Genomic DNA, 18763 nt, shown 5'->3' on the forward strand with positions numbered 1-18763 from the left:
ATTAAACTAACTATTATTTTAAAATTATTTTATTACGATATAGTACAGGTTAGTTAATAGAATAACTATATACACTTTTCGATATTTGTACTAAAAATCTATGTAAATCTAAAATATGAATATATTAACATCTCAAATTGATAGTAAAAGAAGACATTTCTTGTAAATTATTACATCTAATATTTAAATATTAAAATTAAGAATATATTTATAAAATACTGATAATAATATTTCCGAAGTTCAAAACATAACTTTTAAAAAATTAAGTAAAATAATTAATGTACACAAATTTAATTTTTTTTTATAAAACATAAATTATCTAGTTTGTGAATATAAATATAATTTCTATCTAAATATTTTTTTTGAGGATAATATTGCACTCTAAACTAAACTAAACTAAACCCGGTTAATATGAATTGCACTCGCATCCAAAATGTGCAATTTTCCTATATATTTGTTTTAGTTTCAAAATCATAATAATCCCTGTATAATATACTACATCTATTTATTATTATTATTTTTCTTTCCCTTAAACTAAAATCTAAAACATATTATAAGCACATTTTTTCCTTTATAGTCTAATCCACTATTACAATATGTAACAGAAATCGAGTACTATTTTGTATCTGTAGACATACTTGTTTAATATATATGCCTAAACATCATATACAATCAATACTAACAAACATATAATCTCTGAATACAAATACTTTTCAATGATGTTTGGATGTTTTACAGATACATAAGCAGAACGAACCCGATGTCAGGCGGCGTAGGTAATGTTAGATGCACTCGTGACTGAGCAAGGATGACGACGTCTTATGTTACTCTACTATCTACCTGCAAGTTCAGCCTTTCGTCTGTTTTATCTCTTGATCATAACTAAAAGTTGTTTTAAAAAGATCTTAAAGTATTGTCAGGATATGTAGTGGTTGCGATGAATCTCTTTATATACATATAAGCGCTTGTTGATGTACATGAAAATGTCAGTTACATAATACTTGTATGTATGGAAATTCGAAGATATATATTAATTTAAAAAGTGATGTGTTTTGAATGCAGGGACACGTGGCACGACGACAGCCTTCGACTTTCTGACGTGACATCCTATGTGGATGACCTAGGAGTGAAGAAAACTCTTCTTTATATATATAGATAGATAATTAATGATTACAACATTTTCAGGGCTTGCCTCTCGGTCCTCTCTTTAAAATATTCTCTATCATATTATCAGAGACAATTGATCTCATACATTAGTTAAATTTTGTTTGATAATTAAACCTTTTCAATTCTCATATATAATCAAACAAGTAATAAAAGGAGAATATGAGTATCAGGGAGGACGTCTACGTCAGCTTGGAAAATCGTCCAATAGAGAGAGATTGCTTTTTGCTACGTTACACACGGATTTGGGTATTATTGGGCTTCTCCTCTATAATATTCAATTATTTGTTTCAATGGGCCTGCCAAATCAAATATATCAAAGTGAACCAAACCTCTTACGAAGCCCACTCCAGCTTCTTCCTTCTTTGACCGTTCTCATCGTCTCTATTCCTCTCTTTCCAGTTTCCACTATAGAAACCAGAACGATATGTTACGCCTTCTTCATCACTGACACCATCTCATTAAGTTTCACCATTAACTCGCTCGGTGAAGTTTTCCCGTTAGGTCGAATTTAATTATTCTTCTCCCACCTCCTTTGCAAATCCCTAATTTTCTATACAATAAATAGTGATGCAACCATCTCCAAATCTCACTGCTTCACCAGATTCATTACCATCGCCATTACAAATATATCCTACAACAATGGTGGGATCTCTTATGTTCTTTCCGATTTGAAGGCCGTGGGTGTTCTCAGACGGTGGTGACGCGTCTCCTACGTTGAAGTGCGCAATATGAAGAAAATCGGTGAGCTGATGGGTGTAGACATGCTCCTCCTTGATGAAAAGGTTGCATCATATTCCATCCCGTATATCTTCCAATTTTAGGCTGGTTACACTCATAAACTTGATCCCCTTCTTCATGCTTTTACCAATTTTCAGTCAACGCTTCTCCAAGGTTCCATCTTTGTTCATCGCCTTAACACTTCTAAACATATGCTGAAAGAGGGAGCTGGTGCAAGCTCAGTGGGTTTTATGTTACCTGAGGAAGGTAATTGAACTGATGCCGTTTTAATTTTGCATAATCATGGTCTCAGACACTATACTGTTATTGATTTTCAAGAGGTAATAAAACTATCTTTACATTTTTTTTTTAATTGAATGTTAAATTTAATTCAAAAGAAAAATTCTTTTCTTTACATCAAGTTTAACTATCTTTACATTGCTTCTTCCATGTTCTTACTTACCCTCAAAATGATTATAGGGAAACTATAGCCTCTAGCTTCAAGACGGTGTGAAATAACTGCTTGCTTTAGCCTAAGAATATGATGTTAACAGAGAGCAAGTCCAAGAACTCATTAGGCAATATCTTGCAGTTGAGAATCCACCAGTAGATCTTTTGTTTTTGTATTTTGATTGATATTCTACAAATACAATAGATGGATTGCACTTTAGGTGACGATGGTGAGGTTCATTCTACAAATAATGAGGCTTTATCTACTGTTTCCTATCGCATTGAGTGGAATCTGAGACATACTCTCAAGCTAGGTTGCACGGGTATGCCAACTTGGTGCCGTCTCACGTACCGGGTTCATTGGGGGGACGGGTACGGCTCGGGTACGCCTGGGAAACGTACCCAACACGTGTAAGGTGAACCCGGGACGGCCTGACTCAGCGGGGGCGGGCTTGGTCAGAGATTGGAGAGTCTCAAGTCTACATATGAAACTCTCTTTGAGATGTTAAAATACTCATCCTGGAGGGTTGCAGTTTTTGTCCATCCTCTGTGTTGATCTTCATTAGTCATAGTCCTGCTACTTTAAGCTTCATCAAATCACTTGGGATGATCATGCTTCCTTGCTTGAGAAAACTGTTGCTTATGAGGTAAGTACTTTTCATTACAATAATCTCCAATAACAACATCGTTTTTTTAATCTAACATTCTGTTATTTATAAGGCGGTGCATCAAATCAGCAACATCTTGGATCTTAAGAAAGATTGGGAATAGGTCGTTGATGCTTTGGTTATTATCATCCATCTATTCATGGTTAGTTAGTTTTATACACACATGTTTCTTTGATCGCTACTAGCTTAGCCCTACTGCAACTTTGGCATTACATGTTAACAAACTCTTTCTCATACTATGTACTTTTCCTTTTAACATACAGTCTAATATCTTATAATGCGTTTGGACAGGGCAGGGACAACAACCTAGGTGACGATATGCCAGGAGCTACATGTGTGTCCTGCATCTGCTCAAAACGCCACAAGCTGTCTGAAACTGATCAGGCCACCGGCAGTTGTGGCGTCCACTTACTGAAACAACAGGAGATGAGGAACACACGGTCGGGAGCTCAGCAAAGGAGCCACATGTTTCAACAACAGAGAGGGAGCTTAAGAAGGAACCCAAAGCATATATGCTTAAGATAGCCAAATGAAGACTCATCTACTTTCTCGCAAAGCTTTGTTTTCATTTAGTCTTTTTTAATAGAAAATATATATGGTTCTATCACCATTCCTATATAAAAGCATATTTCATCTTAATCCACCCCAATCTTGGTTGACATTTGTTTGCAAGCTCTGGGTATTAACGTATTTAGATAACATTTACTGGTGTCACAAAACAAAACACACTTCGATATTATACACTAATGAACAACTACTCGGACAAGAAAGGGGCAACTAAAGAAAAACTCCAAAATGTGTATAAGTTTTGTATTGAACACTTTTTTGTTGTTTGCCAAGGAGCAGAAGGGAGGAAGCAAGAAGCAGAAGGTTTAACAATACCAAGAAGCATCTGTTCAGAGTTTCAGAATCTTTGTTAAATCAAAAAAATTATGGATGGATGTTGAGCTATTGTTTTTTTTTTACTCCTCAAATACCGAATTGACATTCTACTAAAAATGAGGTCATTTTCCACTAAAATCACATAACATATTTCTCCATTTTTGCATTGCTACATGTAGATATTATATTGTTGATTCAAATTATTGACATCTCCTTCTCCCTTTATTTTCCAGTTTTGTCTTTGAACTATATATCTTACATATTTATTGAAATGATCTAAAGAAAACCATATTTAAAAGAAAAGGACGGGCACTCCAGCTGGAGTACATGTAGATATTATATTGTTTGATTTCAAATTATTGACATCTCCTTCTCCCTTTATTTTCCAGTTTTGTCTTTGAACTATATATCTTACATATTTATTGAAATGATCTAAAGAAAACCATATTTAAAAGAAAAGAATCAAATGTTTGCTTTAAATTAAAACAAGTAACAAAGCTTAAACTATCTGAGCAACAACAATCACTGTAGATGATGCATGAATATCAAATAAAAACCAATATGATATTAGATTGAACTTATAACAAAATTAAATAATAAATATTGATTTAGTGGAAAACAGTAAAAAGATTGTATGAGTAAGGAATATATTTTTATAAGGAATATAAATTTGATTACAATGTTGTAGTGTAAATTATTGACTTTTGAACTGAAAAAGTTTGAGAAACCCTAATAATACTTCAGAAAGTTTATCCAATTGTTTTTAAAATACTAATATGTATTTATCTCACACACATATCAGTTTCAAACATTAAAATAATAAATTCAAATATAAAATTAAGCTCTTAATTGTTTTTAAATGTAACTAAAATTAGGATTAAAATGTCTTACCAGTTATCACATATTAAAAACAGTAGATTTCAAAAAGAAAAAGAAAGATGTAGTTTCAAAAGTTAAATAATAAATAGGGATTTATCAAAATATCACTTTTTATGTTTATATAGTTTATATGTAATGTTTTATATATGATATGTATTTATATTTTAATTATATATCATATTTACTATCTTTACTTTTAAATTTCTTTAAAAAATATTTAAACAGATTATTAAATTAGATTTGATCCGGTCGAACCATATTGAATTGTCACCCAAATAATTATCTGGTTTCAGCTTCAAATCTATTTTAAAAACAAAAACTTGGCCGGTGTGTTGGTGTTCGTTGAAAAGTGACCAATCCACCCTCACATATATAATAGACTTTTTTTAAAGTTATTTAACTTGCAAGTGTTTTCCTTTTTGTAACAGAAGCAAGACGTGTTGTGAAGAGTAAATAGATTAATTGGTTGGAAGATAAAAACCAACAAAAATGAAATAAGTTTTTTTTAAAGTTAAAATAAACAAACCAAAAGGTAAAAAAATGTATTAGTTATAAGAATAATATTCGTCATCGGTTACTTCTCTTCAAAACAATATGTATTATAGTTTGTTCCATGCTTTGGAACACTATCACTGTCACAACAAACTTTGTAACCAAATAAGGCTAATAGGCTAATATGTTGTAAACAAGTTATGAAATAAAAAACAAGAGGAAGATAGGAAAAATAGTTGTGCCTAACAAATTAAAGCTGATAAGTATGAAAAATGACAAAAGAAGAGTTCATCTTATTCCAAATGATGATGCAAAATAAAAGATAAATAAAGAATGCAGCTTATCTAACTATTAGGAATTTATCAAATTTAAGATTTTGGGCATGTTTACTATCATATCTAATTGTTGATTTATATTATGTGCAAAAGGTAATATTTTCACAATATATATACATTGCTTCATCATATATGTATATAAGAAAATTTGATACAATGATTAATACATAAGAAAATTACAAACTAAAGTATATACTAATGAACACAACGAAAAACATATACTGCATTATAACCTCTTTACCGGATATAGTATAGTCGGCGAGTCATCGTTTACACATTCTATCCCTTTCTCACACGCCAGTACAAACTCACTTGTTCACTGTGGTTAGCATCTCACCACAATATCTGTAGAAAACATCTATTACATTATGATTGTCAGTTACTTGGCGGTCATAACCCGACTAGATTCATAACTCACATTATCTTTGAAATTTTTTTCCATAACACATACTATACTATTAACATAATAATTACCATACTATATGTACTACTCCATTTACGTACAAAACTATTGTCCACCACCATAGAGTTTATATATTATGCAGACATACATTTGTACTACTCCATTACTTATAGGTAATATATTCTATTTACAAATTTATACAAAGCAAAAGAGGTTCACATAAGAGGTTCACATAGTTATCTTCATTGAATCTTCTATTTATAGATTCAGTCAACTATACTGACTTTCACATGACATATTAACATTTTACTTCAAACAAGAAAGACCCAAACTTCTTGTTACCTTACTTTATAAAATCAGATAATGATATACAACGACATATGAATGCAATTTCAGAGATTATAAAAGGAGAAAATCAATTGATTGGGGTGATGTGTCCTCCTATAATATGCGTTGCCAAACTTGAACCGGAAATCGTGACTTCAACTCACCGATAAGAACTGTATCACTTTCCTCGCAAAATTCGATTTTGGAGGCCCATAATATTCACACGTCTCTCGCTGCACGAGTCTCTTCAATAGCTGCACGATTCTTGTTGCTCGCTGCACGAGTCTTCCAAGCTCTTGTATTCACTACAACCTTATCAAAAGTCTCTTATATCTAAGAATAAATTGATTCACCTTCCCTAAATTAAAAAAAAAATTGTTTTTAGTATTATCTGTGAATATTGAGTAGACACGATTTACTTTTGAATAACTAATTATTTATCGTAAATCATTTTTGGCCGGTTACATCTGTTGTTTGCAAAGATTGAAATTCATTATTACACAAAATACAAAATATACATTAGGTATCTAAGTTTACTTTTTTAACGCTGGATAATTATGCTATTACAACTATGAGAAATATTACTGACGATTTTACAGCCGACAATTCTACCTGCCGTATGAGAATTCACGCCTGACTCGCAAATGTAGAAGCATTAATGAACTATTGGTCAAACCACTAGACCAAGAGATTTTTAGATATTTAAATTAATTAATATTAATTTTTTGTATCAATTTCTCTAAAAAATCCCAATTAAATGGGCCCGGAAAAAAAGTATAGGAGCATCTCCAACGGGAGATGTTTATTGGATCTCTAAGCATTACAAGAAAATCAATCCCCTATATATTATTTGAGAAGCATTACAACTTCTTTTTGTAGCCACATGTCATCACTAAGATGATTCTTAGAATCATTAGAGATATATGTTGGTCCATCCAATTATATAATAAGTTTTTTATTAAACTAACAATAAATTCATCATTAATGTACTTTATTATTTCCTTAAATAAAATTTACGGAATTGCCTAATGTGGCTAAAGTATATATGGCAATTAATGATTTTGAATAATAAAAGATTTTATTAAAAAAATAGTGTATTTTCTATCATATTTGTTTAATTTTAAACTATTAAATAAATTAAACAACCACAATAACCATATAATAAAAATATAGATTTTTATGTATATGTTATATTTTGAATTTTTATTACTAAAACTGTTAAGAGTCTCACATTCAAATTTTATGATCCATGGTTTAAAAATTTTGTTATGAAAAAATATAAATGATTACAAAATTTATATAAGTAAAAAGTCTAATTTAATTTATTATTAAGATTAATATATATATCGTTTTAAATTAAACTATAAACCATATCAAATACAATATTTTAGTTTCAAAATTTACTTTGAATAATATTTTTGATAACAGTTTTGAACGATCATTGACAACTTATTTTTTTAAAATTATAAATTACTAAAACTATTAATCCCACAATGAAAATTTTGTTATCAGTAATTTAAATTTTTTTCTATAGAAGATATAAATGATCGAAAGTACAATATGAGTATAAATCATCATTTAATAGACATTAATATTAAAAATATACTAAAATATATTATCTATGTTAGTATCATTTAAATTTAATTACATATCCTATCAAATATAAAAAAACAATATTTATTGGATTAATAAAATTAATTTATATGTTCGCACCAATTTAATTATATATTTAATAGTTACTTAACTTTAATTATTTAATATATATTAATTATTTAATAATATGTAAAAATATTTAATACATAAAATAATTTATATATATAATGTTGATCCAGCGCAAGGCGCGGATCTTCACCTAGTATACTATTATTTATGAAGTGATTTGGCTTATTTATCATATTCTCCATGATTTTAGTTAATTTGCTTACTTGTCATATTTTCCATGATTTTATGATAAATCATTAGTTTAATTAATATTATTATTATTATTATTTTATATCTATATATTTATCATGATATTTAAAATCATGATAAACATGAACCTATTTTACCGATATATATACTAATATTTTTTAAAAATATATTTTAATATACAATAAACGTGATATTTAGGACATTTAATTAATAAGTAGATATTAATAATATACACCGATAATATCATCATTACTTTTCACTCATTTATAATTTTAATGACTAATATTTTAGAATAACTAATTTTCCTGATTTTTACTGAAAATATTGATCAAATACAGATTACTATAAAGTTTATATATAAGTATACTAATATATCTGAATTAATCAGTTTATTTAGTTAATTTGCTTATTTTTCATATTTTCCATAGTTATATGATAAATCATTAGTTTAATTAATCTTATTATTTAATTTATTTATTTTGATATCTATATATTTATCATGATATACTAATGTTTTTTAAAAATATATTTTAATATATAATTATCATGATTAATAAATAGATATTAACAATATCTACCGATAATATCATCATTACTTTTCACTCATTTATAATTTTAATGACTAATATTTTAGAATAACTAATTTTCCTGATTTTTACTGAAAATATTGATCAAATACATATTATTATAAAATTTATATATAAGTATACTAATATATCTGAATTAATCAGTTTATTTAGTTAATTTGCTTATTTTTCATATTTTCCATAGATTCATATACTGATGTTTTCTAAACATAACATCCTCGGTACTTCCGAATCCATACTATTTTCTCTATTTCGGTTTGGTTCGGTTTTGAATAGTTTGGTTTTACCAGATTGAACACTCCTAAACTATTGTTATTTGTTAATGTTTTATATTTGTGATTTTTTATAATCGTTATAGTACCACATGATTTCTTTTTAGTCCAAATACAATATGTGTTAATTTCACATACAAAATTTTCTAATTTAGTTATTACTATAAAAAAGATTTTGATCCAAAATCTGCATCACATAAATAAAAATATGAAACAAAATAATACAATTTAATAAATTGATTACCAATATGAATATTGAAATTTTATAATTTATCATAATTTAAAATTTGTATCTAATTTAATTATTATTATTTTATTAAAAAAAAAAATAGAATTAAAAATTGTTAGATGTATTTATATATTAATCCGCACAAGTTGCGGGACATCAACTAGTACAAATTAAAAAAAAAAAGAGAGAGGCACAATAGTTTTTTTAACACTAAACTTTAGATACTAACATAAAACCTACATGCCACATGTTTGCTTTTAAATGGCTGAATTCCCCAAAACCATTAAAACATAAATTCAATAATTCATTAACATTAAAATATAGATAAAATTTCGCTTAGAGATTCTGGTCATTGATTAGTAGGTCTTTCCTTTAAGATCGAGTTATTGTTGGTTGCTCGTATGTTTGTTGTTTTGGTTTTGTTTCCAGACATTATTGCTTTGGCAAAAAAAAAAGAAAACCCAAAAGTAAGAGATTTACCGTTGGGGTTGCTCTAAGTCGCTGACAGAGAGAGAGAGAGTATTTACTATTGCGATCTTTGTCACTGATGACTCGATCTTCGTTTTGTGGTGCTGTGTGATGTGGAAGTTCCAACACTTGGCGAAGAATCGATGATCAAAGCTTTTGCGCTAGCTTCTTCTGCCCATCGCATACTTTGCCCCAAATACTCATCGACCTTCTCTTCTTCCCATCACATCCTCAGATTCTCAATCTCCGATCGTCGGACCTTCTCAGCAATGGCAGGAGCTGGCGGCGACGAGTTCGTCAAAGGAAACGTTTATCCGAATGGTGTTGCTGTCATCACACTCGATCGAACCAAAGCTCTTAACGCCATGAATCTAGGTAACGTTTTTGCTGTGTACTAATTTCAAGATCGTATTAAAAAGTTGCAGAAACTGTGTTTCCCTAGTTGCTGCTTTGATTGTGTTTTTTTTTAGTTCCCAAATTTGTGAATTAGAATCATTAACATCTGTGAGATTTATGAATTTTGTTCAGTGATGATTACCCTTTTGGGATTGTTCAGATATGATTATATGAACTCAGTCTGACAAGTAAGCTTAGGTGGTCATCTTTTTGTAATGATATTACAGAAATGGATCTGAAGTATAAAAGCTTCCTTGACGAATGGGAATCTGATCCAAGAGTCAAATGTGTCATCATTGAAGGCAGCACACCTCGTGCCTTTTGTGCTGGTAAATGCAAATCTTTTGCTCGTTTCTAGTTTGTATCATATAATAGAATTTGTTGTTGCATCTGGCCTTACCACGCCTCATGCGAAATCAGAAATCTTTGTCATTGGAGTGACCACTGTTTATGAATGTTGAAGGGATGGATATTAAAGGCGTTGCTGCAGAAATCCAAAAGGACAAAAACACACCTCTTGTGCAAAAGGTTTGTAAATAAATCATGTTTAACCAACTGCAAATTATGATTCATAATCATTTCTAAATAAATAAGTCACGACTTCCTCCAAATTCTTAGTATTTTTATTAATTTTTTTAGCATGTTTCCAACTTTGAGATTTTGCTTCCTCAGGTATTTACAGCAGAATATGCCCTGATATGCGCAATTGCTGGTTACAAAAAGCCATATATCTCCCTAATGGATGGAATAACAATGGGATTTGGCCTTGGCCTTTCTGGACATGGTCGATACCGTGTGATAACAGAGGTAAAAAACAAACCAAGACTTGTAGCGAGTGATTGGAATTACAGTCTGAACTCTTTTTCATATTTTTGTTTTATATTTCAGAGGACGGTTCTTGCCATGCCGGAAAATGGAATCGGGTTGTTCCCAGATGTCGGGTTTTCATATATAGCAGCTCATAGCCCTGGGGGAGGATCTGTTGGTATGTTCATATGAAATTGTTAAACTGGCTGCTATTTAGGTGTTGATTGCTCAAATGAAACTTTTGCTGCCCAATAATATCTGCAGGTGCTTATCTTGGTTTAACTGGAAAAAGAATCTCCACGCCGTCGGATGCATTGTTCGTTGGTCTTGGGACGCATTATGTGCCTTCTGAAAAGCTTGCTTCTTTAAAAGAAGCCATTTTGTCAGCCAACCTGTATGCCCTCCCTTTTTCCATTTTCTTTCTTTATCTTTCTGTCAAAACGGAACATTTTGTCTCATTTCTCTTATAGTAATAGGCTTCATGGACTCTGTATAACTTCTTTCTTCGCATCAATGTGCATATCTCTGTCTTAGAACTCATACAAAGTCGATCGGTGCAGGTCGGCGGATCCTAATCAAGACATCCAGGCAACTTTGTCGAAATACAGTGGCAATACTGAATCTGAGGCTCATCTCAAATCGCTTTTGCCTCAAATAGAGTCAGCCTTTAGCTCAAACAAGTCTGTTAAGGAAACAATTGAAGAGCTCAAAAACTATCAGCAAAGCACTGAGCCTGCAGGTATTCATGGGCATTGTAACAATGCACATAGAGCCTTACTATTCCGTGTTAAAAAAAAAAAACAAAATCGCTGCCTTACCTTTTGTTTGGATACAGTTGTAGAATGGGCTAAAGAGGCACTCAAAGGTTTGGAGAAAGGAGCACCGTTTTCTCTTTACCTAACGCAGAAGTACTTCTCAAATGTTGCATGTGCCAAGGGTAAAGCTGAGAACGAATTAGCAACAGTGAGTTTCAACTCTTTGAGTTCTATTATGTTTTCCCTCATCTATAAGAGACTCTAAGACGAATATCGAATAATATTAATTTCCTTCGTGAAGCTTAATGGTGTGATGAAGACTGAATATCGCATCGCACTAAGATCGGCCTTGCGTGGTGATTTTGCTGAAGGCGTTAGAGCAGTGTTGATCGACAAGGATCAGGTTAGTTCATTTGCCCTCAAATTGATGTCATCCTATTGTGACCAGAACATGTTTTTGCCTATCAAGTTCAAACAAAACTGATACTATTTGAGAAAACTCTATTGCAGAATCCAAAATGGAACCCGGCAAGCGTTGAAGAGGTAGACGAGAACGAGGTGGAAGCTCTCTTTAAACCATTAAGTTCAGAAGTGGAAGAGTTAAAGGTCTGATTCTCATTTTGCTTTCCGTTCAAAGTGTGTCCACACATTAAACAAATCTTTCTTTTGGCCCATGCGTGTTTGAAGATACTGTTACTGTATTTGCTTAAATAAGTTAAAAGAACTTATATCATAACATAGTTGTAGAATTTATCTTTAAAAAGCCAATGTATTAAAACGTTGAAGACAAAAGTAAAAGATAGAAAAAAAAAATCAAGAAGCGGAAGCCGAGTTGTCATAAGTGGATCCCACGTGGTGGATTACGAATCCATAGATTTTGCGTTTCAGTCGCTCGATCTTGTCGGTTAGAGGCATTGTTGTGATCTGGTTATCTTGGTCCGACACGACCCGGTCCAACCACTCGTTAACTTGTTTCAGATGAGACAGAACAGCAGCTATGGAGCTACCGTCTAAAGGCTGCACTGCTGCGTTTTTCTTGTCTAACGACTCTTCCACGAACCCAATGAACCACATTTGCATTTCGGATTTTACGTTCACTGCGAATTTAGCCGTCTCCTTCATGCCTTCTACTTCTGTCCACATCCCAACAATATTGTCTGAAACTCAAACAATAGCAGAAACTTAACAGTTGTATCTTTCTAAGTTGACTGAAAATGGAAATCTGTTTCAACTGAAGAATACAAACCTGTCTTTGTAGAGCATCCTGGAGAGAGGCGAGTAGGAGTTGATTTCTTCAAACGTGATTCGAGGTTATTCTGGCTTTTCACCAGTGAGACAACGTCGAGGTTAGTAGCCAATGCAGCTTCAACCCAAAGAGATATTGGGTTTTGTTGATCAGAAGACAAACGAAAATTGTCTTCTGAAGTTATTGAGTTGACGATCTGACTGAGTTTTACAACATCTTCGTAGATTACCAAGAACTGGCTGATGACCAGCAGCGGATTCCCAACTTTAGTGGCAGAAGAAAGCTCCGAGAATTTACTGAAATGTTCACCAAAGGGACAGCGTCAAAGACCAATTGAAAGTCTAAATAATATTGATTGACAAAGTTTCTATGTTTTAACCTTAAACATCTTATGATGCACTCATTGGCATTAGCTTCCTCCAATGCTCGAGCTGCAGCTTTCGCAGCGAAGTTTCTTCTTTGCATAGCCTCCTGTAAAAGAGTCAGCATACAATGAATGAGGATACTACACTAACTCAAGTTGTTTTAGTCTCAATGTAGCTAAAACACAAAACACTTACCTTTGCAAGTTTTGCAAGATCTCCTGAGATGCTATCTAATGGTACACTACCATCTGTCCATTTCCGATCATGATAAGTGATGTCTGAAACTTCTTCCACTAAACTACTCTCTGATGAACATGACTTCACTTTCTCTTCACACGCGGAGGAATCGCTCTTCCGCCTGTTTGCATCACTAAGACGTCTTGACATAGCAGCCTGCAGCAAGGCGTACATTATCAATTTCAGCTTATCATACAGAACAAACACTAAGGTGAGATTTGCTTGTTACCTGAGTACGCAAAATTGCTTGAAGATGAGGCTTATTCTTAACATCACTACGCTTCTCCTTCTGCTCAGTTTGAGCATTTCCATCAGCGGCGGAAACGGGTTCATCCCAATTCTTCCGGTTACCATGTTTAGCTGAAGATCCCACAAGAGCCTCGGAGACTTTGGGAATCACCGCCATCTTCTTCTTCCCGGAAGAGTCTCCAACCATGGGAGACATTTTCACACCACTCGAAAGCCTTCTCCCTGGAGAAATCGACAGTCTCCTTCCGCTAGGAGATGGATTCACCTTCCTTCCGTTAGGTGATGGCTGTCTGTATCTTGAAGGCACAACAATGGATGGCTGCTCTCTAACAACCTTCCTGCTCTCCTCACGCGCCGCCGCAAGACTCGGCACCACGCATTTTGACGGAACCGGAGACGCCGATCTCCTCGCTTTTCCCGAAACCGCCGGGGATGGATCTCTCTCCACCGTACCGGAACTGTTTTTCTTCCCTGATGAGACGGAACGTTGCTTAGCCGATGCTGGTGACGAGAATCTTTGCGGCGTCTGCTTAGGTTTCTGGTTGCGTATTTGGCTACGATTCTCTTCGTTTTGGTTCACCGGAGCAAGCGCTGGCCTCCCATTCGGAACCACCGCCACGTCATCATCATCATCGAACCGTTTATTGTTTAAGTAAACGGCGATAGGGTCAAGCGAGTACTCAGAAGCGGAAACCGGCTGGATAACGAAATCTCGTTTGGATCCAGGAGACACGCGCGCGATTAACGGCTCGGGAGTTCCGACGAAGGCGTGACGGCCAGCGACGGGGCGGATTCCGGCGGCGCGTGGGACGGGGGTGGAGAATTCGAGGCGTTCGAGGTAGATAAACTGGCCGAGCTGAAGACGGTTGGTGAGGATAAGATCCGTGTCGCTTTCGGAGAGAGAGACGTAGGTGGAGTTTAAAGAGTCGGAGATCTGGACGAAGAAGCCTTGGTTTGGCCATAGATCGGAGCCGGCGAGGGCTGGTACTATTCCAGTCACTTGAAGGATTGCGGATCTGTGGTCTCCCGTGGGGCGTGTGTTGGAGTTCATGCATTGGAGGAGCTTCAGGAGGATTCCTCGTGTGAGAGACGCCATGTTTTGGGTGGGATCTCTAAGTGTGATGTGAGAAATGGGAATGAAGAAGGATGAAAAGAAGTTATTGAAGATTTCTGCCGTTATCAAATTCAAATTTTGAAATCAAATAGTTTTCAAATGTATTTTAAAGTTTTATCACAAAAATAGACCATAGATACAAACATGACCAAAATATTTCATTTAATAGGTAAAAAGACCTTAATATTTTAGATATATAAATACAAATAAAATAAAAAAATTTTATAGTTTCAGATTATATGTTTTCAAATTCAAACTTATTTATAATTTTTTTTTTAATTTTTGTTTTTAATTTATTTTTTCAAATTTTATTTTTGTAATTCGAAATATTTTTAAAATTATTTTTCAAATTTTTATTTTAAAATTTTTAATATTTATTTTTTGTTTTATAAAATTTTAAAACTTAATCTCAAATCCCGACCCCCATTTTTGTCATTTTGATCTATAGAATCTATATTTGTGACAAAAAAAATTTTAGTGTTATCGTAACGTACTTCTCTAGTTTTTTTCTATTTAAAATTGTTATTTGAAATCTCCCCCTCCTCATATCTACGAGACTATAATGGTTTAAAAAAATATCAAAGCGACAACAAGGGTTGGACTCGTTCAGTAGGTACGACTTGTAACGAGAAATTTGGATGCATATAAACTTGATTGGTAGAGCATTAGCATTAGCAGTAGCCCATGTTCGAAATTGCGCTAGGTGCGAGTCGAGCGGTCGGCCAACGCCTAGCGAGTAGCATAAAAATCGGAGATTAATCGGGGATTAGTTTTTATAGTTTTAATAAATATATAACCATATATTATTTGTTTTGCGGAAACAAAAGAGAAATCATGACGCGGTCTGGTGGTTTGAGTCTGTCTTCGTTGGTATAAAGTTCATGGATTCGACACTAAAGGTGCGTAGGCTTTTTTTTTATATATTTTTTGTCATTAATGACGGGTTAACTGAAAAAAATACCCCTGTCTTTTTCCTCTCAATTTTTTTCTGCAACCCTAAATTTCGCCGTCAACAGGTATTCTTCACATATCTCTTCATCTTTCTTGTTTAATATACTGATTATTACTGAAATATAACAAATCTATCAAGAAAACATTGACTTCTAGCACAAAGAGTAAAAAAAAACTATCTTTTTCGGAGGGCCGAGTTTTCAGCCGAATAAGACCAAATCGATGCATTTGCTTGCCGCCGAGCGTATATCCGCCGTAAACTCGGCGAGTTGTTCGAATTTTCGAACATGGGCAGTAGCAATATGCTATAGAAGTAGTATGCTTTTGCTAAACTTTTTAATAGGATGATTGGTAGAGCAGTATGAGTATGCTATTTAAAATTATTATAAAAATTAGTACATAATATATAATATATTTATTTTTAATGAATATATTTCTAATATATATATATATATAAATATATAAAAATATAAAATTAAAAAGATATATAATTAATTTATTTTATTTAAGAATTTAAAATTATTTTTATATTTAAAAATATTATTTAAAAATAAATTTTATAATTAAAATATATATTTTAAAAAATAAATTTTCACATTTAAAATTAATTAAATTATATAAATTAAATTATATCTTAAATGTGAAATACTATTTTTTTACAAAAAATATTTTTATTGTAAATTAATTTTAGAAATCAAAATTTTATTTTCTGGAAATAAAAATAATTTATGATATTATTAAATAAAATAAATCAATTAATTATTTATTTATTTTTCCTAATTTATAAATTATAAATGCAAATGCTCTTCTAAAAGCTTCATATAAAAGCACTGACCAGAGAGCATTTGAAGAGCATCTGCATTTAGTAAATGATTCTCTAATTGTTTTTTTAACTATTGTTGATTGGATAATGTAGACCATAATACTAATGTTAATGCTAACCATAACAACAACTAAGCTATGATATTTATGTATTAATTGTCATATTATCCTTTCTCATTTTCATCTTTCCTTTTTATTTTGCTTTCTAAGTTTTAAAAATTATGATTTGATACTTTTATATACTTATAAAAAACATAGGCTTTTTTTGTATATGACATGTTTTGAATTTTATAAAACTGATATATATTTATAAATTGAATATATATAGATATAATAAGACTTTGTACTATTCTATTTACGAAAGACAAAACGGTATAGTAGTGATAAAATTTACCTTTCTTCCATCTCTCTCTATGTATTTCTCCTCAATCGCCATTTCGCCTTCTATCAGTGTCCTCAATCTCCATCTTTATCTCCGTCTCTTTTCTCTCCTTATTTCACTCACTTTCTTCCATTTGACAGCCTCCCTCTGCCTTCCCTCCATCCCTCTTTCTCTCTCTTTTTCCATCGTCTTCTGTAGATTCTTCCTCCAATTTTTTTCTCTATAATCTCTCTTTGCATATTTTTTTCTTCTCCTTTTACTCTTCTATCTCTTCTTGTTTTTTATATATCCGTTCATATACTATATTATATAGTCATCAAACATAGAATTATATATTTTTATTCTTTGTAATATATCATCTATATTGTTTCTTTACGTAATGTATTTTACACCAAAAATTTGGCCTACGAATAAATATGTTTTTAATATTGTTCACTGCTTAAACTGCATTAAACCCTATAAATAAATAGTACTATAGAACTCAAATTATTTTCTACCATTATATTTTATGTTTGGAATAATCTATTCTATATGTGTTATACGTAGAATAGTATATGTTTCTAATGTATGGTAATACACACCGCTTACGCGCCGTGAAGGACTATAATGTCTGATTATGTCTCAAATTGACACATTTCTCGAAGCATGACTATATTCTTAGTTGTCAGGCTTCATAAAAATACTATAAATCATTTTAAACTATTCCAATTTTTTTAAAAATTAAAAAACTGGTTCCTATTAACGTTTGCGGGTGGTTGCAAGTGAATACAAAATAATTTAAAATTATTTTAAATTTTTAATTAAGATTTTAACATTGATATATTATAAATATAAATATAAAATAATTTTTCTATTTTAATTTATATTTAGTAGCATTGTCATAATCTATAGAGATTATAAAAGTTTTAAACTAAAAAAACTCACTATAAGTTTTAGGGAAATTGCACCCTATAACTAACAAAAAATAATCATTCACAAAATAAACAAATTAATTTTAGTTTTTCTTGTGGTTATTTCACGAATTCACCCTAATTTTTATGGGTGAGTTTGCATACTAACCATTATATGAAGAAAAAAATAAAGAAATGACCATTAGATTTGGATTTGACAGGTATGTACATGAATGGACGTTCTTCTTCTTCAGAAAATGGATGTGTAAACCATGGGTTGGTGAATTTTGCAAACTTTTACGTATGATATTATATTATTCTTTTTGCATAGAAATAGAATAGTTTTGTGACACAGTAGAAGAAAGAAAGAGAGGGAGAGAGATGAATTACATTTATGTTCTATGTTTACCAAATAGAATTAAACGCAAAAAAATGTTGTTATATTTGAATATGAAATTAAACTATACTATATGAAATTGTAATATAGTATAGATTTAACATTGAATTCATGTAATATTGTTTAAAATTTATATTGTTTTAAAATTCTCAAAACATGTTATATTTAAAAAATATTTTGTTTTTAATATGTAAATTATAAAACTGAATAATTGTTTTTAAAAACACTAAAACAATTGAAATTTGAGGGAGAAATATAAAGAAAAAAAAGACATTACACATACGTAGACATATGTAAGAGTATTATATCAATTAATATATATTATATAGTCTATGCTCTAACCATCACCTTTCTTATGTGTATTT

The 18763-nt window shown here is 31.7% G+C and overlaps 3 protein-coding genes across 10 annotated transcripts; 2 read left to right on the top strand and 1 right to left on the bottom strand.

Annotated features, from left to right (window-relative positions):
* The first annotated feature begins 1530 nt into the window (after positions 1-1530).
* On the top strand, positions 1531-3661 carry LOC106337264. 8 transcript variants are annotated; one of them, XR_001268972.1, is made up of 5 exons: positions 1531-1949; positions 2043-2475; positions 2556-2981; positions 3055-3144; positions 3294-3661. XR_001268972.1 is itself a non-coding variant. In XM_013776346.1 (4 exons), exons 2-4 carry the CDS (start codon positions 2941-2943, stop codon positions 3525-3527), a joined length of 360 nt encoding a protein of 119 aa, XP_013631800.1. In that variant the 5' UTR covers positions 1956-2151; positions 2540-2940; the 3' UTR covers positions 3528-3661. The 8 variants fall into 8 exon arrangements, 2 of the variants coding, with proteins under 2 accessions (XP_013631800.1, XP_013631801.1); XR_001268970.1 differs by having other exon boundaries at positions 2043-2225; positions 2365-2981; XR_001268971.1 differs by having other exon boundaries at positions 1532-1949; positions 2043-2151; positions 2365-2981.
* Positions 3662-9711: 6050 nt separating this feature from the next.
* LOC106342662 (3-hydroxyisobutyryl-CoA hydrolase-like protein 3, mitochondrial) lies at positions 9712-12481 on the top strand. The gene is made up of 10 exons (XM_013781663.1): positions 9712-10162; positions 10411-10512; positions 10647-10711; positions 10856-10990; positions 11072-11168; positions 11255-11384; positions 11551-11729; positions 11826-11953; positions 12047-12148; positions 12256-12481. The coding sequence occupies exons 1-10, from the start codon at positions 9931-9933 to the stop codon at positions 12355-12357; spliced, it is 1272 nt and encodes a 423-aa protein (XP_013637117.1). The 5' UTR covers positions 9712-9930; the 3' UTR covers positions 12358-12481.
* On the bottom strand, positions 12463-15009 carry LOC106342661. Its single transcript, XM_013781662.1, has 5 exons — positions 13823-15009; positions 13552-13749; positions 13371-13462; positions 12992-13287; positions 12463-12902 (listed from the first exon to the last, which is right to left on the bottom strand). The coding sequence occupies exons 1-5, from the start codon at positions 14936-14938 to the stop codon at positions 12559-12561; spliced, it is 2046 nt and encodes a 681-aa protein (XP_013637116.1). The 5' UTR covers positions 14939-15009; the 3' UTR covers positions 12463-12558.
* Between the last annotated feature and the right edge of the window lie 3754 nt (positions 15010-18763).

This window comes from Brassica oleracea, chromosome C4 (assembly GCF_000695525.1).
Source record: "Brassica oleracea var. oleracea cultivar TO1000 chromosome C4, BOL, whole genome shotgun sequence".
In the NCBI taxonomy this organism is placed as follows: Eukaryota; Viridiplantae; Streptophyta; class Magnoliopsida; order Brassicales; family Brassicaceae; genus Brassica; species Brassica oleracea.